We start from the raw sequence: 20,054 nt of genomic DNA, 5'->3' as shown, positions 1-20,054 counted from the left end.
AGTCTTACAGTAAATCATCATCCTCCCACTCACATTCACTTCCTGGTAATCTGAGAAACACCATCTCTTCTCATTAGTCTAATAGCTGCAGATTTTTCTAAAAGTCAGAGAGGAGGAAGTTATTTGGACCTGAATGATAAACAGATAAGACTCGTTGAGTGTCTGTAAATTAATGAAACAAAGCAAGCTTGACTTGCTTCTGATTGAAACTCTGATATGCATGAAATGATGAGAAGAACAACCTGATTACACTGTTGTTCATTTCTGGACAGATTGAACCTGATGGGTGGCTCAAGAGTTAAAACCCAATGAATGTTCTGACAGCGGCACGTCTTGTTAATCCTGATTCATTCATCAATTCAGCATCAATTAATTATCACAGACTGTCAGCAATCACAGCTCATCATTACTACTTAACATCAAACTGTGTACCCCCTGATGTTTTACAACATAAAACTTTAATCCTCCACCTTCTAATCAAAGATAATTCAGCTTTCAAAGCGCTTCTTTATGGACTGTATCTGTGGAAAAAAACTATCAGAATTAAAGTTTTTCTTATATTCTGTTACGAAATCTTTGATACCCCCAGCTGTTCTTTTAAGAGGAACAATGATTAACAGCAATCATCATCAACAGTATCAATAATACCACCCCTGGCATTAAAAATCAGCCTAATTATCACCATTATCTGTGTGCATCCCCCCCAACAGGGAGCTGCAACCGAAATCATTTCAGCTTCATGTGGATCCGCTGGAGGAGTGGGAGACATCATCAGTCATCAGTCTCTCAGTCTTTGCTTCTTTTATTTTACTGTCAATAGTTCCCAAAATGTTATTTTAGTTCAAAGAGACACATCAATGAGAAACACTGAGTTTTCTGGACTGTAGAGTCTGATGGGGTTTTTGAAGAAGAACTGTTCAAGGTTTGCTGAAATAATAATGTTATAAAAATGAATTTAAAAAGAGCAGAGAAGTTATGTAAATTAAATTCTGTAAATTATTTGTGTGATGACTGTTTCCCAGTTTTAAAGCGATTCACAGCTCTCCTAAATAAATGCCAGGCCAGATAGGAAACAGAATCAGGGTGTGACATGGGGCCTTGTCCCAGGGAGGACCCCAGGAGGCAAACCAATCAGATGTCTGAACCTCCTCCTTTTAGAGCGGAGAAGCAGTGTCTCCACCCGATGACAGACCTCCATCTTTAAGGCTGGACCCAGCCAGCCTACAGAGGAACTGCAGAGGTTAGACCATGAAACTGAAACACCTGTCATGTTACTGTGGGAGGTTTCATGGCTAAATTGGACCAGCCTGGTGGCCGATCTTCATTAACTGCACCAGTAAGAGCAGAGTGTGAAGGTTCAATTAGCAGGGTAAGAGCACAGCTTGGCTCAAAATGTTGCAACGCACACAACATTATAGGTGACATACCAGAGCTCAAAAGGGGACAAATTGTTGGTGCATCTGTGACCAAGACAGCAAGTCTTTGTGATGTATCCAGGGTAATGTCAGCAAACCACCAAGAGAGACGAACCACATCCAAAAGGATTAACTGTGGACGTCTGAAAGGGATGTTCCAGGTGTTTCAGTTTTATTGTCTAACCCCTGTATACACAGCTTGAACTTCAGCTCCAGGACAAACTGTCATACCAACCTGGAAGCCATGCCTCAACATCCATCATCAATCCTCCAGGATGAAGGGATGCTGTTATTAACAGGAATAATAATTCTGTTGGTTAATATTAGCTGGAAAATGTGACTTTGTTTAAGAGCACACTAGCTCTTTAGTTCCTACAGTCTTAACATTCTTTGTTAAAGTGTTTGCTTTTTATTGTGTTAACTAATAAGATGTAAAATAGGGATTTGTGGGAGGAATAATCCTGCAGCACTGATGGCTGTGATCTGAGGAACCCTGAGTGTGTGAAGACTGCAGCTTGGACCATCATTCACTGCATGCATATGTTCCTGGAGTACGTGTTTATTTGTATGACTGTGTGTGCATGCATCAGCTTGGGGGATGCTATTATTTGTTGTGGTTCTTTGGTCAAACACTTCTGAGGAGTTGTTGGTGTTCTGACTTCAGAGCAGCTCAGCAGACGTGTTGCGAATCGTAGCCAAGGTGGATTAGCGGGGTGGGGGAGTACAGCTGCATACGAAATTAACACACCAACACCAGGTTTAACTCGTTTTTTTTTTTTTTTTTAAACATTCCTTCCATGCTTGCTTTGTGTGGTGAACACATAAAAGATTTTTGCTCTTATTTTCACATTTTATTTTGCAAAAACAATGATTCATGTAACCTCCGCTGGAATGAGAAGCAACAAGATGCAAGCGCTGAATCTCATTATGGCTGACACACTCAGAGGTGTAGCACCAGGCGGAGTGTCTGTTCGTGCAGAGGAGTCCTCTGCTCTGCAAAAACTGACTGCTTGCATACTGAATGCCACCGGCCAGAACAAAGCTCAAATTAGTGAATGGGAAGGACCAAGGTGCAGGTTAGGGTCTGTATAAGGAGGACAGGAGTGTGGAAAACATAAAAACTGGTGATGATTCATCAAGAGAAGAGCTGAGATGAACAGAATTTATAATAAGACTGGAGAGTTTCCACAGGAATGTTGAAAGATGCCAGCGCAGCTACTGTAAGAAATCCTAACACCTAAGAGCTTTACACAGGAAATTGGGACGTCCTTCTGTAATAATTAGGCTGACAAAATGGCCGACATTTTGAAATATAAACTGCAGAAGAAGAGTAAAAAGAACCAGATGAAAAGAACTGTCAAAGCTGCTGCCAGGGCCTCATTAGGACCATCGTGGTACCTTTAGTTTAGCATTATCATGTTTCAGTTTATATTAGCTTATTTAGCCTTTCTGTGCATTTAGTTTAGTTTATCTTAGCTCATATTTTAGATATTGTTAGATTGTTAGATTCCTGATTGTCGTTTAGTTCAGCTTTAACTTTATCATGATTTCATTTAGATTATCTTAGCTACTATTTTGACTGTCTTAGCTCATGTTAAGATGTTTAGTTTCATGACTTTATTTAGATTATCTTATATTTCATTTAGATTATACATGATTGATGTTTTTATCTGTATTTAATTCTGTTGTTGTTTCTGTGTTGTAAAGCACTTTGAATCGCCTGTGTCTGTCATTCGCTGACAGCACTCCTAATAAGACAGGCCGACAAAAGTGCTGACTAACATCAAACCCTCACACCGTTAGCTCGTACTGAAAAAAGCTGCACAATTTAAATCATTTTTGACTTTATGTGAGTTTTTCAACACATTTGAGAGGAGAAACAAACAGAAAATTGTTGGAAATGGAAAAATAACAGAACAATAACGAGCTGCTTCGATGCTTATAGATTGATCCCCTTAATAAAAAAAAGATCCCATGTCTGTTTTTAACTTCATTCTGCATCTTTCACTGACTTTTCTTTGTCTCCAAACTTTTAGGAAACCTTATAAATCCTTTGGACAGTAAATAACTTTTAGATCAACTTAAAATATTCTCAGCTTGTCCGACTGCATGTCAGTGTGAGTCAGGAGCCAACTTTTATCTGAGCCTTCTCACTGTAAACACTGGATAGAGAAGCTAAGAAGCGAAGGCGAGAGAGGGAAGACTGACCTGAGAAAGAAAAAGATAAAACCCCAAAAAGGAGGCAGGTCAGACACATATATCTCTACAAACCTGCCTCTCAAACACTGAGTGCCAATAATATCGTCTATCTGAGATAGTTCCTGAAGTCAGAGTTAGCTCAAATTTACATCCATCTCTTCTCTGAGAGAGAAGAAAGAGCAGCTAAAAATCAGGGATTATTTCCATCTGAGACGGCATATCGTCTTCAGCAGAAACTTACAGGAGTTAAACGAATTAAAGACATTAAAACAACAGACTGCTGGCTTGCACGGTGGAATTGCTTTCTGTTCAATACCGGAACCGCTTCATTTTTCCTCAGCTTTACTGTGCAATATTTCCAGAGATGGAAGAAATGAGGCTGTATGAGGAAATCAATGAGCAAATCGATGATCATTACAAATATGCAGGTTAGACAGATTGTTTTTGGATTTTTAATCAAATAAACACAAGTGTGTGAGGGAGGAGAGCGTGTTATTTCTTATTTGTACTTGCAGAGGAAAGAAATAAAACTTTAACTGATTTCAGGTGCTTTTTTACACTCCAGCTGCTCAAACACAAACAGGCTGAAGTTTTTATTCACATTTTTCTGTCAAACACAAAGCAAATATGTGTGTCAGGGGTGTGATTTACTAAAAAACTGTGGAACCTAAGATGCTCTACAGCCACCGTCTACAAAACAATTTAAAGCAAATCAAATTTTACTCATTTGGACGACCAAATCCAGACACAATGACACAATTAAGCACAAATGTGATTTTGGTCAATGCCTATTTAGCATTTCAATGCATTTATCAGCTGATAGGACAACAGAACATATCCCTAAATAAAGACAGGACAAAACCCGACATTGCTTTTTTCCATTATCACAGCTGAAAGCCTAATCATAGCTATCACAAACCTCAACCTGGTTCCAATTTATCAATCTGTTCATCCATCAGTTAATTAGTCAACCAATCAACCGACCCGGTCTCCCATCCATCCACTGTCAGATGATGGAGACAACAGATCCAGGAGGAAAACCGACGTCCTTCTCTCCAGATCTCAAAGTGTATCGAGGCAATAAAGGAGATGAAATTCCTTCAGCGAGTTCTGAGTCTACCCTGGGGGATTGTTCCCAGTGGAACATCTCCAATAAACCTCCAAAAGGAGATGATTGGGAAGCATCCCGTCTCAAACTGCCTCAGCCGGTTTGAACATTTAAAACAGAACGTACAAACAGATTCCAGCCTGAAGAACTAAAACACAACTCCACAGAAATGTAAATACTTTTTTCCTCTGTTGAATTTAAAATGACCATATGGGATTGCTGTTTTATGAAGTGAGGGATGAGAAGGAAAAGGAACAAGAAGAGAGGAAGAGGAAGAGGAGGGGGAAATCGAGGCAGATGCTTGTAATGAGGAAACACTTGTGCGCTTTGCCTGAACCCATAAACTGTCAGAGGCGATCAGAGAGAGCAAGAACAGATGGACAGAAAGGAGGAGGAAAGGTGAGAGACGAAAGAGAAGAAGAAAATCTTTAGTTGTTGTAAAAAAAAATGTTTACATTTAAGGAAAGAAAGGATGAAAACAGTAAACGAGAGGCGATGATCAGAGAAGCATGAAGGAAAAAAGGTAAAAACAACAGAGGTTCAAAGATGAGAATTTAAACTGAAAAGATTGTTGACAACAGATGAAAAGAAATGTAGGAAGCAGTGAGTGAAGGACAGGAGGCCGGCAGATTAACATTTATTCAGTGTGCTGAGGGGATTTCAAACATGGCATCAAGCGTTTGTGTTTGGCAGATGGCCGGAGGAAGAGTGTGTTAACACTTCAACTCAAATCAGCCCTTTCCAAACTGTTCCAGAGAGACAGAAAGAGGTGGGAAAAGTTTGCATCAGTGTGTGTGTGAGGAGCCAAATACCCTCCCAGGGATACAGCCGTCATCCTGACCGCCTTCAGACGGATTTATGGGGGGTGAAAGATGGATGTTGGTTGAAATCTCACAAAGCCAGGCCAAACATTCAGGTCCTTACACAGTGATCTGCTCAGGGCTCAGAGAGTATTTGCTTGGGTTAGGGGTGCTGTGATGAGATGCAGACCAAATTTACATTAGATGCAACAAGATCACAAACACAGATATCACACAAAGCTCTTCTTCTGTGAGATGCTGCTACAAACCCTGCTCGCTGTTGTTTTTCAGGCAGAAATGTGTGTTGTTCTGCGTCCGTTCAGAGAATGCTGTTAAACCATTCACAAAATCAAGCTGATTAAGCCTGCATCTGTTGGTGACAAACTACAAAAAGTCACAAATGTTCACGATGGTTTTAAACTTCCTGGGAAAATCACGGGGCCTTGCTCTCACGCTGCAGGACTTTTTATGGTGTTTTTAATATTTATGAGACTAAATTTCTCTGTATCAAGATAGTTTCTGAGACAAAAATTGCCAGAAATGAGACAACTTTGGGAGTTTGTTGAACAATGAGTTCAAACTGATCTACTGGAGACAAAAAAAGAGAATAAACTGAGATTAAATTGGGACAAACACAGGAACGTCACATGCATGTCTTCATTTATCTGCAGTTGTGTACGTCAAAAACGTCAACTACAACTTTTAAAAATGGCTCGATGGTCTCTTGAAAATTCCCATATTTTCTTGTAATTTTCCCACAATTTGAAGAGATTTCTTTCTGGTCTCCCAACAGTTGCAGCTCAGTGAAATAGGCCTTCAGATGTTTAGCTAACAGCTGTAATTAAAATGGGATGACTCCGCTTTTAATTAAAACGAGGACTCTAAGTTTACACATCTGCTACTAAATCTACATGACAAACAAGCGCAAAGAGCACGAGACGAAGCTTTCAGCGCTGGCCTTGTGCAACAACCTGTTTATGCTAATAAGAGTTGGCCTATTCTGGGAATTAAAGCTGTTTTAAGATTAAATTCTTACACATTACAGATCCGAGCAAAGCAGAAAAGTAAATCATTTGTTTTAAAGGTGAAATCAAGTTCAGCATTAATAAATTAAAAAAAGAGAAGTTTCAGCCTGAGCCAGTCAATCTGCTTGTCTCCCCACATTTCCATGTTCTAATAAAGACACCGCACAAAGTCGTTCCCCCAAGGGCCTTTTAAAACATTTTCTCAAGAAAATGAGCCTTTGTACAATCACTGCAAGCAAGATGGACAGTTTCCATTACCAGGCCCTTGTAATTAAAGGATTTGTACTAATAGCAAATTTATCATAATTCCTGTTGGCCATCAAGTATTTGACAGGCTATTTCATTCCAGCGCTAAGTTTCATATTAAAGCCTTCAGGTTGGCGCGGCGGCGTCGCTTCTAAAACCGTGTAATAAAACGCGCTCAGACGTGTGCACGCCAACACACACAAACATGAGATGTAAGTACAGAAATGGATTTTATGGTTCGTAACGCTCATGTATGTGCTTTGATCGCACAGGTCAGACACAAGCAGATAGGTGCGCACACGCACGCACACGCCGTGCACCACTTTAAAGAACTCAAAGCAAACAATCTGCTTGTGTTGTTCCAGCCCTAATAAAGACACGAGGCTGCCGTATGCAAGATAACAAGCACGCATCGACCAACATCACTGCTGCACAAAATGACAGCAAATGTTTGATACGTTACACACTGTCACATTCAAATGCTAATTCACACTAATAGCATCACACACACTAATCCTGCATGCAGCACCTCACTCTGAATATCATTACTGCCGTCCGTCTTTGCACAGAAATGAAGTTTCATTTTGACAAAAGTCTCTGAATAAAATAGAGTCTGCAGCCTTTGATCATCAGGCAGGATTGAAATAAAATCCTTCTGCAAACTGAAAGCTGTTTCTTTTTACAAGCCTTCCTGTATTACACTCGCAGAAGTTCATAAAGTGAGCCTCATGTCAGCATCCATCCATGAAACACACCAAACCTGGAACTGAACCTAAAGATCCTCTTCATACGAGGCAAAGATCACTGCAGGGGTTCTCATTACAGTCAGCTTGGTACTCACATGCGATGATGTTGCCATAGCGATTCTTGTTGCGGTTCTCGTCCTTCTTGGCCGTCTCCCAAGGCGCTGTCTGTCCCTCCGCCAGGGCCTACAGAGACAAACGAATGCATACGTCGGCACGTGCGTGCACACAGAGGAAACGGTCGAACAGTAAAGTACAAAAACACAGAAAAATACACAAACATCTGGTCAAACACGGACAGATTGGCAGCAGCAGAAACATCTTTATTTAGCACTCAGGGCAGCAGAGTGATGCTTCAAACTCTTCCTAGAACTGAATAAAGGAAGCGTTTTGGGTACCAATACAGCCCAGTACATACCTGTGTACAAATCTGTATTTCACAGGGTCCCTGTAGGTACTCTGTAAGTACAAAGTATGTACCAGGGTAGCAAGTGACTTCATAATACAGCCTGGTCCCGTAGCTACCGGTAAGTACCGGCTGTATTATCTATTATTACTGTGCCTTTTTATGTTTAAAAACTGCTACATTTCCAGGTAAGTTTTGAATACAACAAAGGAAGTTTATTGTGGACTGGCAGAAATCCCAGAGGTGTCAAACTAATCTGCTTACGTTTAAACACCGAAATAAAACCCAACCAGCAGCTAGTGGCAAAATGGCGGCGAAAGGCACAAATCAAACTGCTGGATGGTTTAAAAAGTACAGAGACAAAGTCACCAAGTTTATTGTTTTGTCAGTTTGCTCTAAAACAGAATAGTCTGTCGGCCTTTTGTTGGAGGAGAAAAGACAGATTGTCTGCGCTCCCTGCTGTGGCATTGGTCTGTGTGACGAGCTTTTCAAACACAGCAAGGACAAAATGTTTATGTGCTGCATGCATTCCTCGTCACTGAAGTACAAAGAAACCATTTATCTGTGTGGATGTATGAGGTATTTTTCTGCATATAGTTGAAGAGAGAAATAATGTGTGTTCATGTGACAATGAGGTCCCCAGCAAGCTTGTGTGAAGCAACTAAAGCCCAACTCTCAGAGGTTGCCATATGGACTCTGAACTATTTTAGAACACCCCCTCCGACACACTCAGGTCACTCATACGAACTAAATCTCCCAACAGGGACAAGTGAACAGTCCTTTTTGGAGCCCATTAAGGGCTTAAGAAGGCCAGACAACAGCTTTTACTTTCAGACAGTGATATGACCTACATGCACACACACACACACACACACGGATGCAATGAGACAGAAAAAAAAAAGACATTTAAACTTATCGCTCAGTCGAGCAGAAAATTGATTTCAGCATATGGACGCTAAACGTCGGTGTGTGTTTGTATATTTACAGTATGACTGAGTACTTGGTTTCATACTGTACGTTTATTTATGGAAAAAAAAATGCTAGCCAACTTATTTGCTTTCAGAAATTACCTTGAAGGATGTTTGCGTATTATTGTGTGAAAAGCTGCCATTTTTGTTAAAACTTCATCCATTACTGATGAGTGGGTACTACAGAGTCAGCTTTTCATTTTACCCAGCTGTTGGTCAATTTAACAAAACAAATACAAGCTTATTAAGCTTTATGAGCTTAAAACCATGTGACTCATTCTTCACAAGAACACCTTTAGATCAGGTCTTACAAACCATCCTCTGCTCAGTTCTGATAAAATGAAGGTGGGTCTTTTCTTTTAGACTTGACATGTTGATTTTATAACAGTGTGAAGCTTTTTGTTAGAGCTGATTAATATTATTAAACATTTTATTCCATGATGCTATTAAGAAACTAAAAGACTGTTGGAAGATGACGGTAAATAATCTTTTAGAATCGCCTTTAAATGCTGTAAAATTACATGCATGTCCATGCAGATGCTAATATTGTGCACTTATATAACTTAAAAAAAGGAAAATCAACTCTACATCAAACTGAACTTGGATCTTAAACAAAAATAGATTTAAACTCTTCAGAAAACAAAATGTTCTGTTCTAGTGTGATTGATCATATTAGCAAACAAATCATCCAGTTTAACGAGCGGCGCTGCGCTCCACAAACAGGAGGTTCGATGTTAACCTTTAAGCTGTTGCTGCAGCTTAACATGTTCAATTATCCAGGTTTGAATCAGGTGGATTTTTACTTTAAATGGGAGAGGTGTCCGCCCACCGGGGAGCAAAATGTTGACAATGTGGCTGTTGTCAGTGTTAGTGAGGTTAATCCGTTTCAGCACTGAAGGTCACGCCGCCGTACAGGGAGTGTGTCGGAGGAACGACGGCACACACACACGCTACGGCGAGGCTGAAATGTCATATACATGGTAAGTGAAGGACAGCCTTTGTGATGGGATTTTAGCTGCAGCACATGTAGCAACAGAAAGCTTGCTTTATTTACACACACGCACTTATAACACACACATAAAAAGAGTTTCAAAACACGCCAACATTCGTGGAAAACTACAACCTGTGACATCAGTCGTGACGTGGTGTCAGTCAGGAACACACTGAATCATAAGAAACCAAGAATCTCCAAAAAACAAACCAGTTACTAATAGATTTGTGTGAAAAATTGTTTGCCCCTTTCCTGATTGAAAGGAATTTGGGTTCTGCAGCAGGAAAATGATCCAAAACACACAAGCAAGTCCACCTCTGAATGTCTGAAGAAAAACAAAACGAAGACTTCGGAGCGGCCAAGTCAAAGTCCTGACCTTAAAAAGGCCGTTCGTGCTCAAAAACCCTCCAATGTGGCTGAATTACAACAATTCTGCAAAGACGAGTGGGCTAAAATTCCTCCACAACGCTGTAAAAGACTCACTGCAAGTTATTGCAAACGCTTGGTTGCAGTTGTTGCTGCTAAGTGTGGCCCGACCGGTTTACCTGTGTTGTCTTTGACTAATATTTAAATTGGTTTGATGTTCCGAAACACGCAAAAAATCAGGAAATCAGAAAGGGCAAACAATTTTTTACACCACTGTAGCTGTTTTAAGTAACATGAAGCTATAAATGAATAAAATAGTAAAACAGCTGCTTCATTTGGCTTATTTCTAATCCCTGCATCCAACCCAGTGACAGTCGGGACTGAGTCTGTTATCTGACCCGAGTTTCTCGTTCAGCTGGACTAAAGGCCGTGAACTGGACCCTCAGAGGTGTTCGCAGTTGTTATGAAGCCCGACTCTCCGTGTGTGTCTCTTTCACACACACAGGCATTCACACCCTCGAGAATAAATCACATTTTCTCTCCCCTGAAACGTATCAGTGGGTCTGAAGCAAAGTGACGGGAAGCAAATGAAAATATAAGTCACAGCATCACGGAGGGACAATTTTCACCACGCATGCAGAGTCAGTAATAGAAAATATTCATTCTTATGTGAATGGGAGGTTGAAGAAGACTGAAAACAGACTCTTCCTCGTACCTTTTCTCACACACATTCTCAGAGAAAGGCAGAAAATGCAGGAAAGAAAAGAAATTAGTAAAAGACGACAAATCATATGTGAAAAAATGATGTCAGAGACCAAAAACAACAGTTATTAGACAAAGATTACATGATGAATGGTAAATAAAAAGCAACATGGGATAAATAAAACAAGACAAGCTAGTTTAGATAAAGAAAGAAAAAAATGTTTGTCATTAAAAAAAGACAAAAACGCAGAAAAACCAAGAAAACAAAATTAGTCAGGAAGTTTATCTTCATCAGTTATTACATAACTTTCATTCCTTCTGTCTTTTACCTTCTCACACACACACACACACACAGGAAATACATAATCATGTTTACAAAATAAAGGAATCCAATTACCAAGCCGTTGATGCAGAAATCATTTGTTAATCTTATTTTGAAACTGAAATCTGATGAAACAAACGTTCAACAGTTTCAAACAACTGACTGATTCATGACAGAAAAGGTTATATTTTAGGATCCGAGCCAGACTTTCCTCTAACAGCAGCCTCTAACGGTGTTGGTCTGCGTTTGTGCGTACTCACCTCATATTCCTCCTTAAAACCATATCCCTGTCCACATTTCATCTGAGTGATGTGCTGGAGGAGGTCTGCGACTCGGATGGCGGGCTGGAACTGTCCGGCCTGGAACTGACCTGCAGGAACAGGAACATCTTTAAGATAAACACATGAAACTGCTGCAAGAGTCTCACTCAAACTGCTAACTACCTGCTGATCATCTGATGCTTACAGTTAGATAAATACACAGGATGGGAGTGCTGACAAAGACCATCAAACATCAGGAAGGACAAAGAATGCTTCTCAGCTATGGAGCCTAAAACAATTAAGCATTTATATAAAAAAACAAGATTCCTCCCCAGTTCACGGTATTTTGAAGATCTAAGTCACCCATTTAAAAGCAGCCTTTCAAAAATATGGAATAATCTGACAGTTCACCCCTTTTTGCTTTTAATTTCATGTTATCTTTTCTCCTAATGATCCTCAACATGTGAAAATGCCGTGTCATTAAAATGATTAGATGTAAGAAGAAGTGCTGAGGCTGCAGCTCACAGACGCAAACTTCAGGAGTTAATGTTCAAAACTTTCAGCTACTTTTCAATCATGTCTTTTAGTCACGAGGGTCAGAAACCACCAGTAACTCAATCCTTCAGCTTCCATTAATCCTTTTTAATATGCAGTTTTAAATATAGATCAAAGCTCAAAATGACTATTTGACTTTTAAATTCCAAACAGTAAAAATTAAAAACCTAGAAGACATTTTAGCCAGTTGGACCGACGAGCTGAATGAGCGAAAGGCCAACCAAGAAAACTCAAATAAACCAATCATTTGAAGGTAATTAAGCAGCAGGTCAGCTTGCTGGACACAGATCTCAAACGGAGAACCTTTCTGTGAACTGACACTTAGGCTCACTGTACCTGTTATTCAATGAAAAGTGTTAATTCTGCGGACATACCGCTCTGGTAGGAGAGCTCCACCGACTCACAGCCTCCGTAGGGAAAACTCTGCAGGGTGAGGGAGGGCTGGGCCAGAGACGGCTGGCTGCTGTCTGTTCAGGAAACAAACAGGAAACAGAAACAAAGACGAGTCAGCATCACAGCACACTGCTTCTTTAACACACCTGGTTGGAGATGATCAGATTATTCTGGTTAACCATAATATTTCCCTTTATCAACAAAAAAACAGGGATGGATTGAAGGATAATGTGGTTTTTGGTGTGTGTGTGTGTGTGTGTGTGTGTGTGTGAGCTGTAACTGGAAACCAATTTACATTTTGCTGATTGCATGTAAAAAAAAACACTCTTAAAGTAGCATCCCACTGGGCTGCAACTGCAGGAGACCAGCTGGTGACTCAAAACTACAAAAAAAAGACCATTTTAATAAATTCAGAGTTTGTGATCAAGCATCCAGTGAGCTGTGAGGCAGATTTTTGAAAACCAGCTCTCTAGTCACGTGCACAACTTCCTTTTGGTCGCGCACATTGTTTTCTTTGCCCACCTCCACCCACACCGTCTACACCTGAACTTGTTTTAAGCTTTCATCTACTGCAGTATGTTTTTTATTTAAGTAAATATCTCTCATCAGTATGGTTAGACCTGGACATTTGGGGATCTACTGCTCCAGAAGTGATCAAAGTCTAACCCAGAAGAACATTTATAAGAAATCATTTGTACCATCTGCAGTAATGCTTTTAAACAAAACTAAATAGACCCAGATTATTGGTTTTTATGACAATATGATTTAATTTTCTGTCTATCTTGTGTGTGTACGTTTGTTTGATGGTGACAAGCACAAGAAGGTTTTCTGACAGATGAAGTTTTATCCTATTAGGACAGCCTTACTGTAAGATTGTGACGCTTGTTTTCAGTTTAATTATACTTATTCCAGTGTTATCATTGTGGCTTTAATAAATAAAACATCCTGAAGAGGTAGTAGGGTTTCTGACAACCAGTCAGCCTCAAAGACAAATTAAAGATAAATCGAAAGTGTGCTCTTGTGTCTCAGGGAAAAAAAGGGAGAATTTTGATATGAAAATGCATGACTTCATGATTACTTAATAGAGTTTTTCTGCATGTTAATGAGGGCTGTGGATTTTTCAAAAAGCCAATCCAAACACTGACTACTCTTGACAAACGAAGAAGGAGCCGGGTCACAACACAGCTTCTAGTTTGGAGAGTAAAGCAGCAAGAAAGCATCGATGACAGAAAACTAAACCACATTGGGTGAACGGAGGGAAAGATAAAACTATAAACAAAATAAACAGGAAACAGTGAGACAGAATAACAAAAAAACAACTCAAAGAGATAAATCAAAGAAACATAAAAAATGAGGTGAGGAGAAAAGAGTTTTAAAGACAAAAGAAACAGAACTTTGTGCTCACTGAAACAATAACTTCTGTCTTTTTCCTCACACTATATCCAAATGACGCAGTCTGAATCAGAAATGTTCAACAAGTTAAACTACTAAAAATGTTGTTTTTTGTTGCCATATTTGGATAATCTCGCCCCTGATTGACCCCTTGTCAATCGAAAGCAACATCTGGGGAGCTTCGGTACTTTTATTGCGAGTATTTCTACCAGTCTACGCCTCACACACCGCTCCGTACTTTCTTTTAGTTGGCCTCACTGCCTTAATGACTTTACCTGTGTTCCAAAAAGCAGCAGAAACAGGCCAACTCTGCAGAGTTGATAACTATATTTTTCAGTTTCATAACCTATCAAAACCATTTGTTCCAAACTCTGACAGAAAAAAAATCAGAATGCAGGAATATTTTTCCCTTTTCTTTGACTCTGTTCCTTTCATGACCCGACCATTTTCTCTTTTCTGTACTTTAGAACGTGATGAAAACTTCCAAGTGAATAACACCACATGAAAAGATGAGATCAACATTAGTTCATTTAACATCAATGTTTAAGATCAATAACTAATTTTTATTCTGGTGAGTTGAGGCCAAATTGTAACGATAAAAAGGTCAGAAGACATATAGAGAAACACCAGCCTGGTTTCCAGAGGAGACTATATATGAGAAGCACTACAGAGCATGTGTGAAATAAAATGCAACACCACAGTTTCCTCAAAACTTCAGTTTACCTTGGATACAACAGAAAATGGTTTCAATATACCAGCGATTGTAAAAGACCCAGATCCTGTAGGAGACACTGTTTGAGCAGAAATGCTACTTTAAACTACAAACCTCCAACAATTCTGGATTCAGTATCTTTCTTAAAATGAGAAATAAGGCTCCAAAAGGACTAAATATTCAAGAGTTCAGCTGTAACAGACAAGCAAAAATAAACAAATATATATATATATATATATATATATATATATATATATATATGTTTCACCTCTCATCCATCCACCCAAACTGGAGCAGTGGCTACAACAGATCCCAGGAACAACATCAGACATCTCAGTCCAGAAATGTGCAGTTCTAGGCACAGCCAAGATACTGCGCAGAACCCTCAAGCTCCCAGGCCTCTGGTAGAGGACCCGAGCTCAGAGGATGAAACAAAGACCACCCGCGGAGGGTGAGAAGGGAATTTTTTATATATATATATATATATATATATATATATATACACACTCCGGAGATTTATAAACACCCGGAGGCTTCGATAAGCCAACTGCAGATCAGGTGTGTGTTTCTGAGTTTGAATGCACAGAATTCAGCTCATCTACAGCACACTGATGTACTTGTGTTTTTCTGATTAATACACACATGTATGTGTGTATGCAGAGCTCTCAGTCTGTGTGTGTGTGTGTGTGTGTGATAAGCTCACCAAGGTCAAATATGCATGAAGCCAGGCATGAAATGGAGTCATAGCGGTAGCTTCACAACACTGACTATGATGAAGACATCTCAATGCTAATGGGGAGATTTATTGACCCTACAGGCACAAATGTGTGTGTGTGTGTGTGTGTGTGTGTGTGGAGGGGGTGTCAGGCAGACATGAAGACACTGCTGGGTCTGCCTGGCTGGTGTGTGTTGACAATGTAAGTGAGAAGAATTGGTTTAGAGAAAGAAGTGTGTGTGTGTGAAGGCCATTTTTGCTGTCAGTGTGTGTGTATGTTAATGCAGTCCTTCATGCTCGGCAGTATCTTATAAAGTTCCTTCTTCCTACCCTGTGACTTTATTAAGACTCAGTTATGGATGACTTCGATTCTTAGTGTTCGTGTTTTAACTCTTAACTACCTCAACACCGCAGTGTGGCTGTTTCTGCGTCTGTTCTGTCTTCTCTTGTATTTCCATTTATCATAAATGGGCCGGAGAGATTTTTCTGATACATTTAGTCTGAAAATAAAAGCCTTGCAGGCATACGAAAGTCAATTCGTCACTCTGCCAAACTGAACCCCCACTTCGTACCCAGTGATTTCAGACCAGCTGTTACCAAAATGATTACCCATGCTCTTACTATATCCCCACAACTCTGCACAGGATCAAGCTGAGCTTTATTCCATAATGAAAACATATCGTTTCCTTGATACAGTGATCAGACCCCATCATAAACCCCTCACAACGGGGCACGTGGAACGGCTTCAGTTGTGATGCATAAATTAAAGACGTGCCAGCCGCCGACTCTCTACAGTGTTGTTGTATTAAAGCAGATGTTGCTTGTAGAGAAACCGCGACCTTAATCAAACATTATAAAATGTCGTTTTATGAGCTTCATGCCTGATTTAAATGGAAGTGTATTAAAAATGTAGACATCCAGGGTTATTCTGAAAATATTTGGAGCTGTAGCCCTGAATGTCCAGGCCTGACCATGCCAATGATATAACATAAACAATAATAAAACTGACAAGGTGGTACAAAGCAGCTTAAAGTAAGACCGGAGCAGCCCGGGGCAAACTGCTTCTTATTGTACCAAAGGAAAGTCTGTAAAAGTAAGATTTGGCAGAGGGACAAATTGACTAGGAGCCCATCTAAAGTGCAAAACTTGATTTAACTTTTGCACTTTCACCAGATCTGATAATCAGACATAAAAAATTTTTAAAAATTAGAATTTCAACCCAAGGAGTCCATTAGGATCAGGCTGTTTTTATGTTTATGTTGTCTCTGCAACAATCAGGGGTCTGATGTCATTTAACTAACTTTGACCACCCAGAGTCAGTAAATAAAGTGTTAAAGCCTAAAGCTGGGATTTAAAACAAATCAAGTCTAACTTTGGCAAAACTTTCTCTGTTGCTGCAGATAAAGGAGCATGAGATGAGCAATCAAAAATAGGAAAAATACAAAAAAAAGGTGTTTAAGCTTCAGTCAATCCAAAGAAGGAAGTTGAAAAACCCCAAACTGTACTTTGACTCCAGTTCTTGGAAAAACAAATAAACGCTTTGACTGAACAGCCTTTGGGGGAATGATGTAAAATGCAACCAGTTTGGGTTGAGATTCTACACTCTGTGATTTGAGGTTTTCTCCACATTAAAGACAACCAGCTTCAAAGAATCAGGTCAATATTTTGCTTCTGCTATGAAAGAAGCTCGAAGGTAACACATGGAGCAGTTCTGTGACCAAAGACGGTGTCAGAAAATCCAAATGAGCTCCTCAAAGTGTGAATCAACCGCAGACATGATGACAATAAATCAAAGATTTATAGAAGAAGATTCACTGAACTTTTAGATTCAGACAAAAAGGCCAAACCGGAGTCAGCAGAAACTTTGTCTGTGTAATTTCCCCTCCTGATGATTTTATGCTTTTTTTTATTACTAATTATGATTTGTGTTATTGTACAACAGCCATACAATACCCTGTTTCTTTCTTTTTTTAATTAACGTTGCTCGTTAAACCTTTAAAACTTTGAAAATCCAAAGGTCTGTAGGAGTCTTAAGAAATCCAACCTTCAGTGGCATTTATTTTTGATCTTTATCAAAAGTTTGATTTTCAAAGAGAACATAAAACCTGACTTTTTAAATTGAGGTTATATAAATGACATTTTATTAATAGGAACTACTGGACATGTAGAGAGGACAAAATCATCTGAATCTTTTTCAATAATTAGTTTGCATCAGCCTGAACACACACACACACACACACACACACACACACACACACACTCAGTAATTAGATCCTGAAGAGCCAAACAATAATTAGGACTGAAATTTAAATTATATTAAACATCACACTTTCAAAGTTTTGCCGTTCTAACGTATGGAATAAATGTTAAAAAAAAATTGAACTTGCTGCAGTGCCTGCTGAATGAACAGAACATCTGTAACTCAACAAATTCAACAAAACCTGAAGAAACGCCTGTTGTACCAGACGTGTCTGTACAGTTTTAAAATGTAAACATGATCTTTAAACATTTCTGCATTAAAGGTTAAGAGCTGCTGCTTCAGTTTAGAGATTTCTGTTGCAAGCATTTAAAAACACAGTGAAAGAGCTGTTGCTGCTAACGCCGAGGTCAAGTTCAGCTTCGTTTTACTGCTGGAGAGCCGAGCCAGTGAAGTCTCTCTGGTCTGGATGAAAAAGCTCTCCAGTATCTGAAACACCTTCCAGACTGCAGAGGAACAGGGAGACACTGACACAAAAGATGGAAAAAGCAAAAGCAGCTGAGATAAAGTGTAATCAGATGTGTTTGTCTGAAGTAATCTTAAGTGTTGAAGCTCCTAATCTCTTTAAATTTGCTCAACACTTGGAGGGAATGTTGGTTCTTGGAGGTTTATAAATGTAAACACGGTCACTAACGGTAAACTCTACTTGTGTTTATGTTGTTAGTTGACGTTAGATTCACAGCTAACATGCTGAACCAGATGTTTGATTGGTTAACTGAGATAATGCATCAAATAATTATCAATTAACAACTTTGGCTCTTTACGGCGCATGTAACATGAGCTTTAATTGGTCAAGGAAGTGAAATCATCATCATAAGCATATTTATATTTGTAAAGCAGAATTTATCACTACGGTAAATCAAGATTTGAGCCGTTGACCAACCCCGAGAACTAAATCTCTCCGACTCAATGAAATCTTTTATCTGTTTTGTTTTGTTCTTGAAGCAGGGTAATATGTTTGCATTGTGATATCAGCACAGCTAATAGACTGAAGCAGACAGAGCAGCAGAATGTAAGCACGCAGTCAAGATGTGGCTGGAAAACAGCTCGCAGGCTAAATCTTACCCAAGAATATAAAGGTTAAAAATTGCTATCTCTCAGCTGCACTCACCTTCAATTACCCAGCAGTGGCACATTATGTCCAAACAAAATGACTACCATTAGTCGTAATCACCGTACATGCAGCCTAATGCTATGCTGAACTGGACTGGGAAAATAACCGGCTTTCCATGACGCCGTGGAAAAATGATTTCCAATACAAGAAGAGCTGCGGATAAAAACGGCTTTTTCTGCACAGGAGGCACCTCTGGACCATCTTCAACATTCAGTATGAGACTTAGTGGAAAGGCTTTCAGTTGTGCTAAATGTTTAATTTGCGTAGAAACATGGATTTAGGGTGGTTTAGAAAACAGCGACAAACTAAACAAACAATGTCGTGCAAAAGTGTTCAGGCCTAATTTTACCTAATACAGCATTCTTCCACACGAGTATAATATTTCTGAGAAAGAACTGTTTAAAAATGCTTTAAAATATCTACAACAGATGCACCAGCCATCAGTCTGACACCTAGAACCTTTTCCTCCTTCTCTGTACCAACTGTCAGACACAACATCGGTTCTAAATGGCCAAACTACCCCTTTAATGTTAAATTTCAACCAAAGAATGAAGAAATACAACAAAAAACTAAAATAAATAAACAAAACTATGTGTTTCTTTGTCATCTTCATAAATTCTTCTGTCTCTGAGAAAACCCAGAATGCTGTACAACAGATGGAATAAAAAAGTTCTGTTGTTTTGCTCGTCTTCCTGTGTTGATGTGTTTTGTAGTATTTGTGCACCTGAGGGAACCCTAATACTGATCTGGGTTCAGTCCTGGCCTTGGCAGAGCAGAAAAGGCCGACAGAACGGTCCTGCGTAACCTTTCAGTGCACATCGGGTCTTGGAAATTGATTTTTTTTTTGAGGAATACGTGTTTGGACATGACTTGCCTGCTGTGCTGCTGTGGCTTTGCTCTGATCCACAGGATTTATGTGCCATCAAAGAGCTCCGCGCACGTTCATATGGATATTTATGAGTCTACTTCATTAGTTATATGTAGAGTTCTGCTGTGCCCTGGTCTCTTTGTTCATATATTTGTATTTCATGCGTTTGTTTCATTAAACATGTAGTTTTGATAGAATAAAGTTTGTGTGATGTAACTTTAATTGTTTAACACTTGAAACTGAAAGAAATGAGATTCTGGTTTGTTTTAAAATGGTTCAAATCTTACCTGACAGCTATATATACGAGAAAATAAAGATCATGTGTGGGTTCCTGAAGGGTCCATTGTCAGGCCACTTTCCTTTAATCTCTACATGCTCCCCCTACCTCAGATTACAGAGTATTTCAGTATCTCTGTCCATACGAATGCAGCTACAACACGGTATCACATCACATCTGTCACAGCTGTTGTTTTCATGACCTTATCACAGCTCGGGTT

General features: G+C 39.5%; 1 protein-coding gene across 12 annotated transcripts in view; it reads right to left on the bottom strand.

The window, feature by feature from the left end:
• The window catches only part of ptprt (protein tyrosine phosphatase receptor type T), a 302,555-nt gene that overhangs the window by 30,753 nt on the left and 251,748 nt on the right, over positions 1–20,054 (bottom strand). For all 12 annotated transcript variants that reach the window (XM_017429237.3, XM_017429238.3, XM_017429240.3 and 9 more), the window contains 3 exons: positions 12,481–12,573; positions 11,552–11,661; positions 7,635–7,722 (listed from right to left, as the gene is read on the bottom strand). In XM_017429237.3, coding sequence (XP_017284726.1) covers positions 7,635–7,722; positions 11,552–11,661; positions 12,481–12,573 — 291 coding nt within the window. The remainder of the gene's footprint in view (positions 1–7,634; positions 7,723–11,551; positions 11,662–12,480; positions 12,574–20,054) is intronic.

Source organism: Kryptolebias marmoratus, linkage group LG4 (assembly GCF_001649575.2).
Source record: "Kryptolebias marmoratus isolate JLee-2015 linkage group LG4, ASM164957v2, whole genome shotgun sequence".
Lineage (NCBI taxonomy): Eukaryota > Metazoa > Chordata > Actinopteri > Cyprinodontiformes > Rivulidae > Kryptolebias > Kryptolebias marmoratus.
Note: the sequence above shows the minus strand (reverse complement) of the source record. Positions and strands in the feature narration are given on the sequence as shown.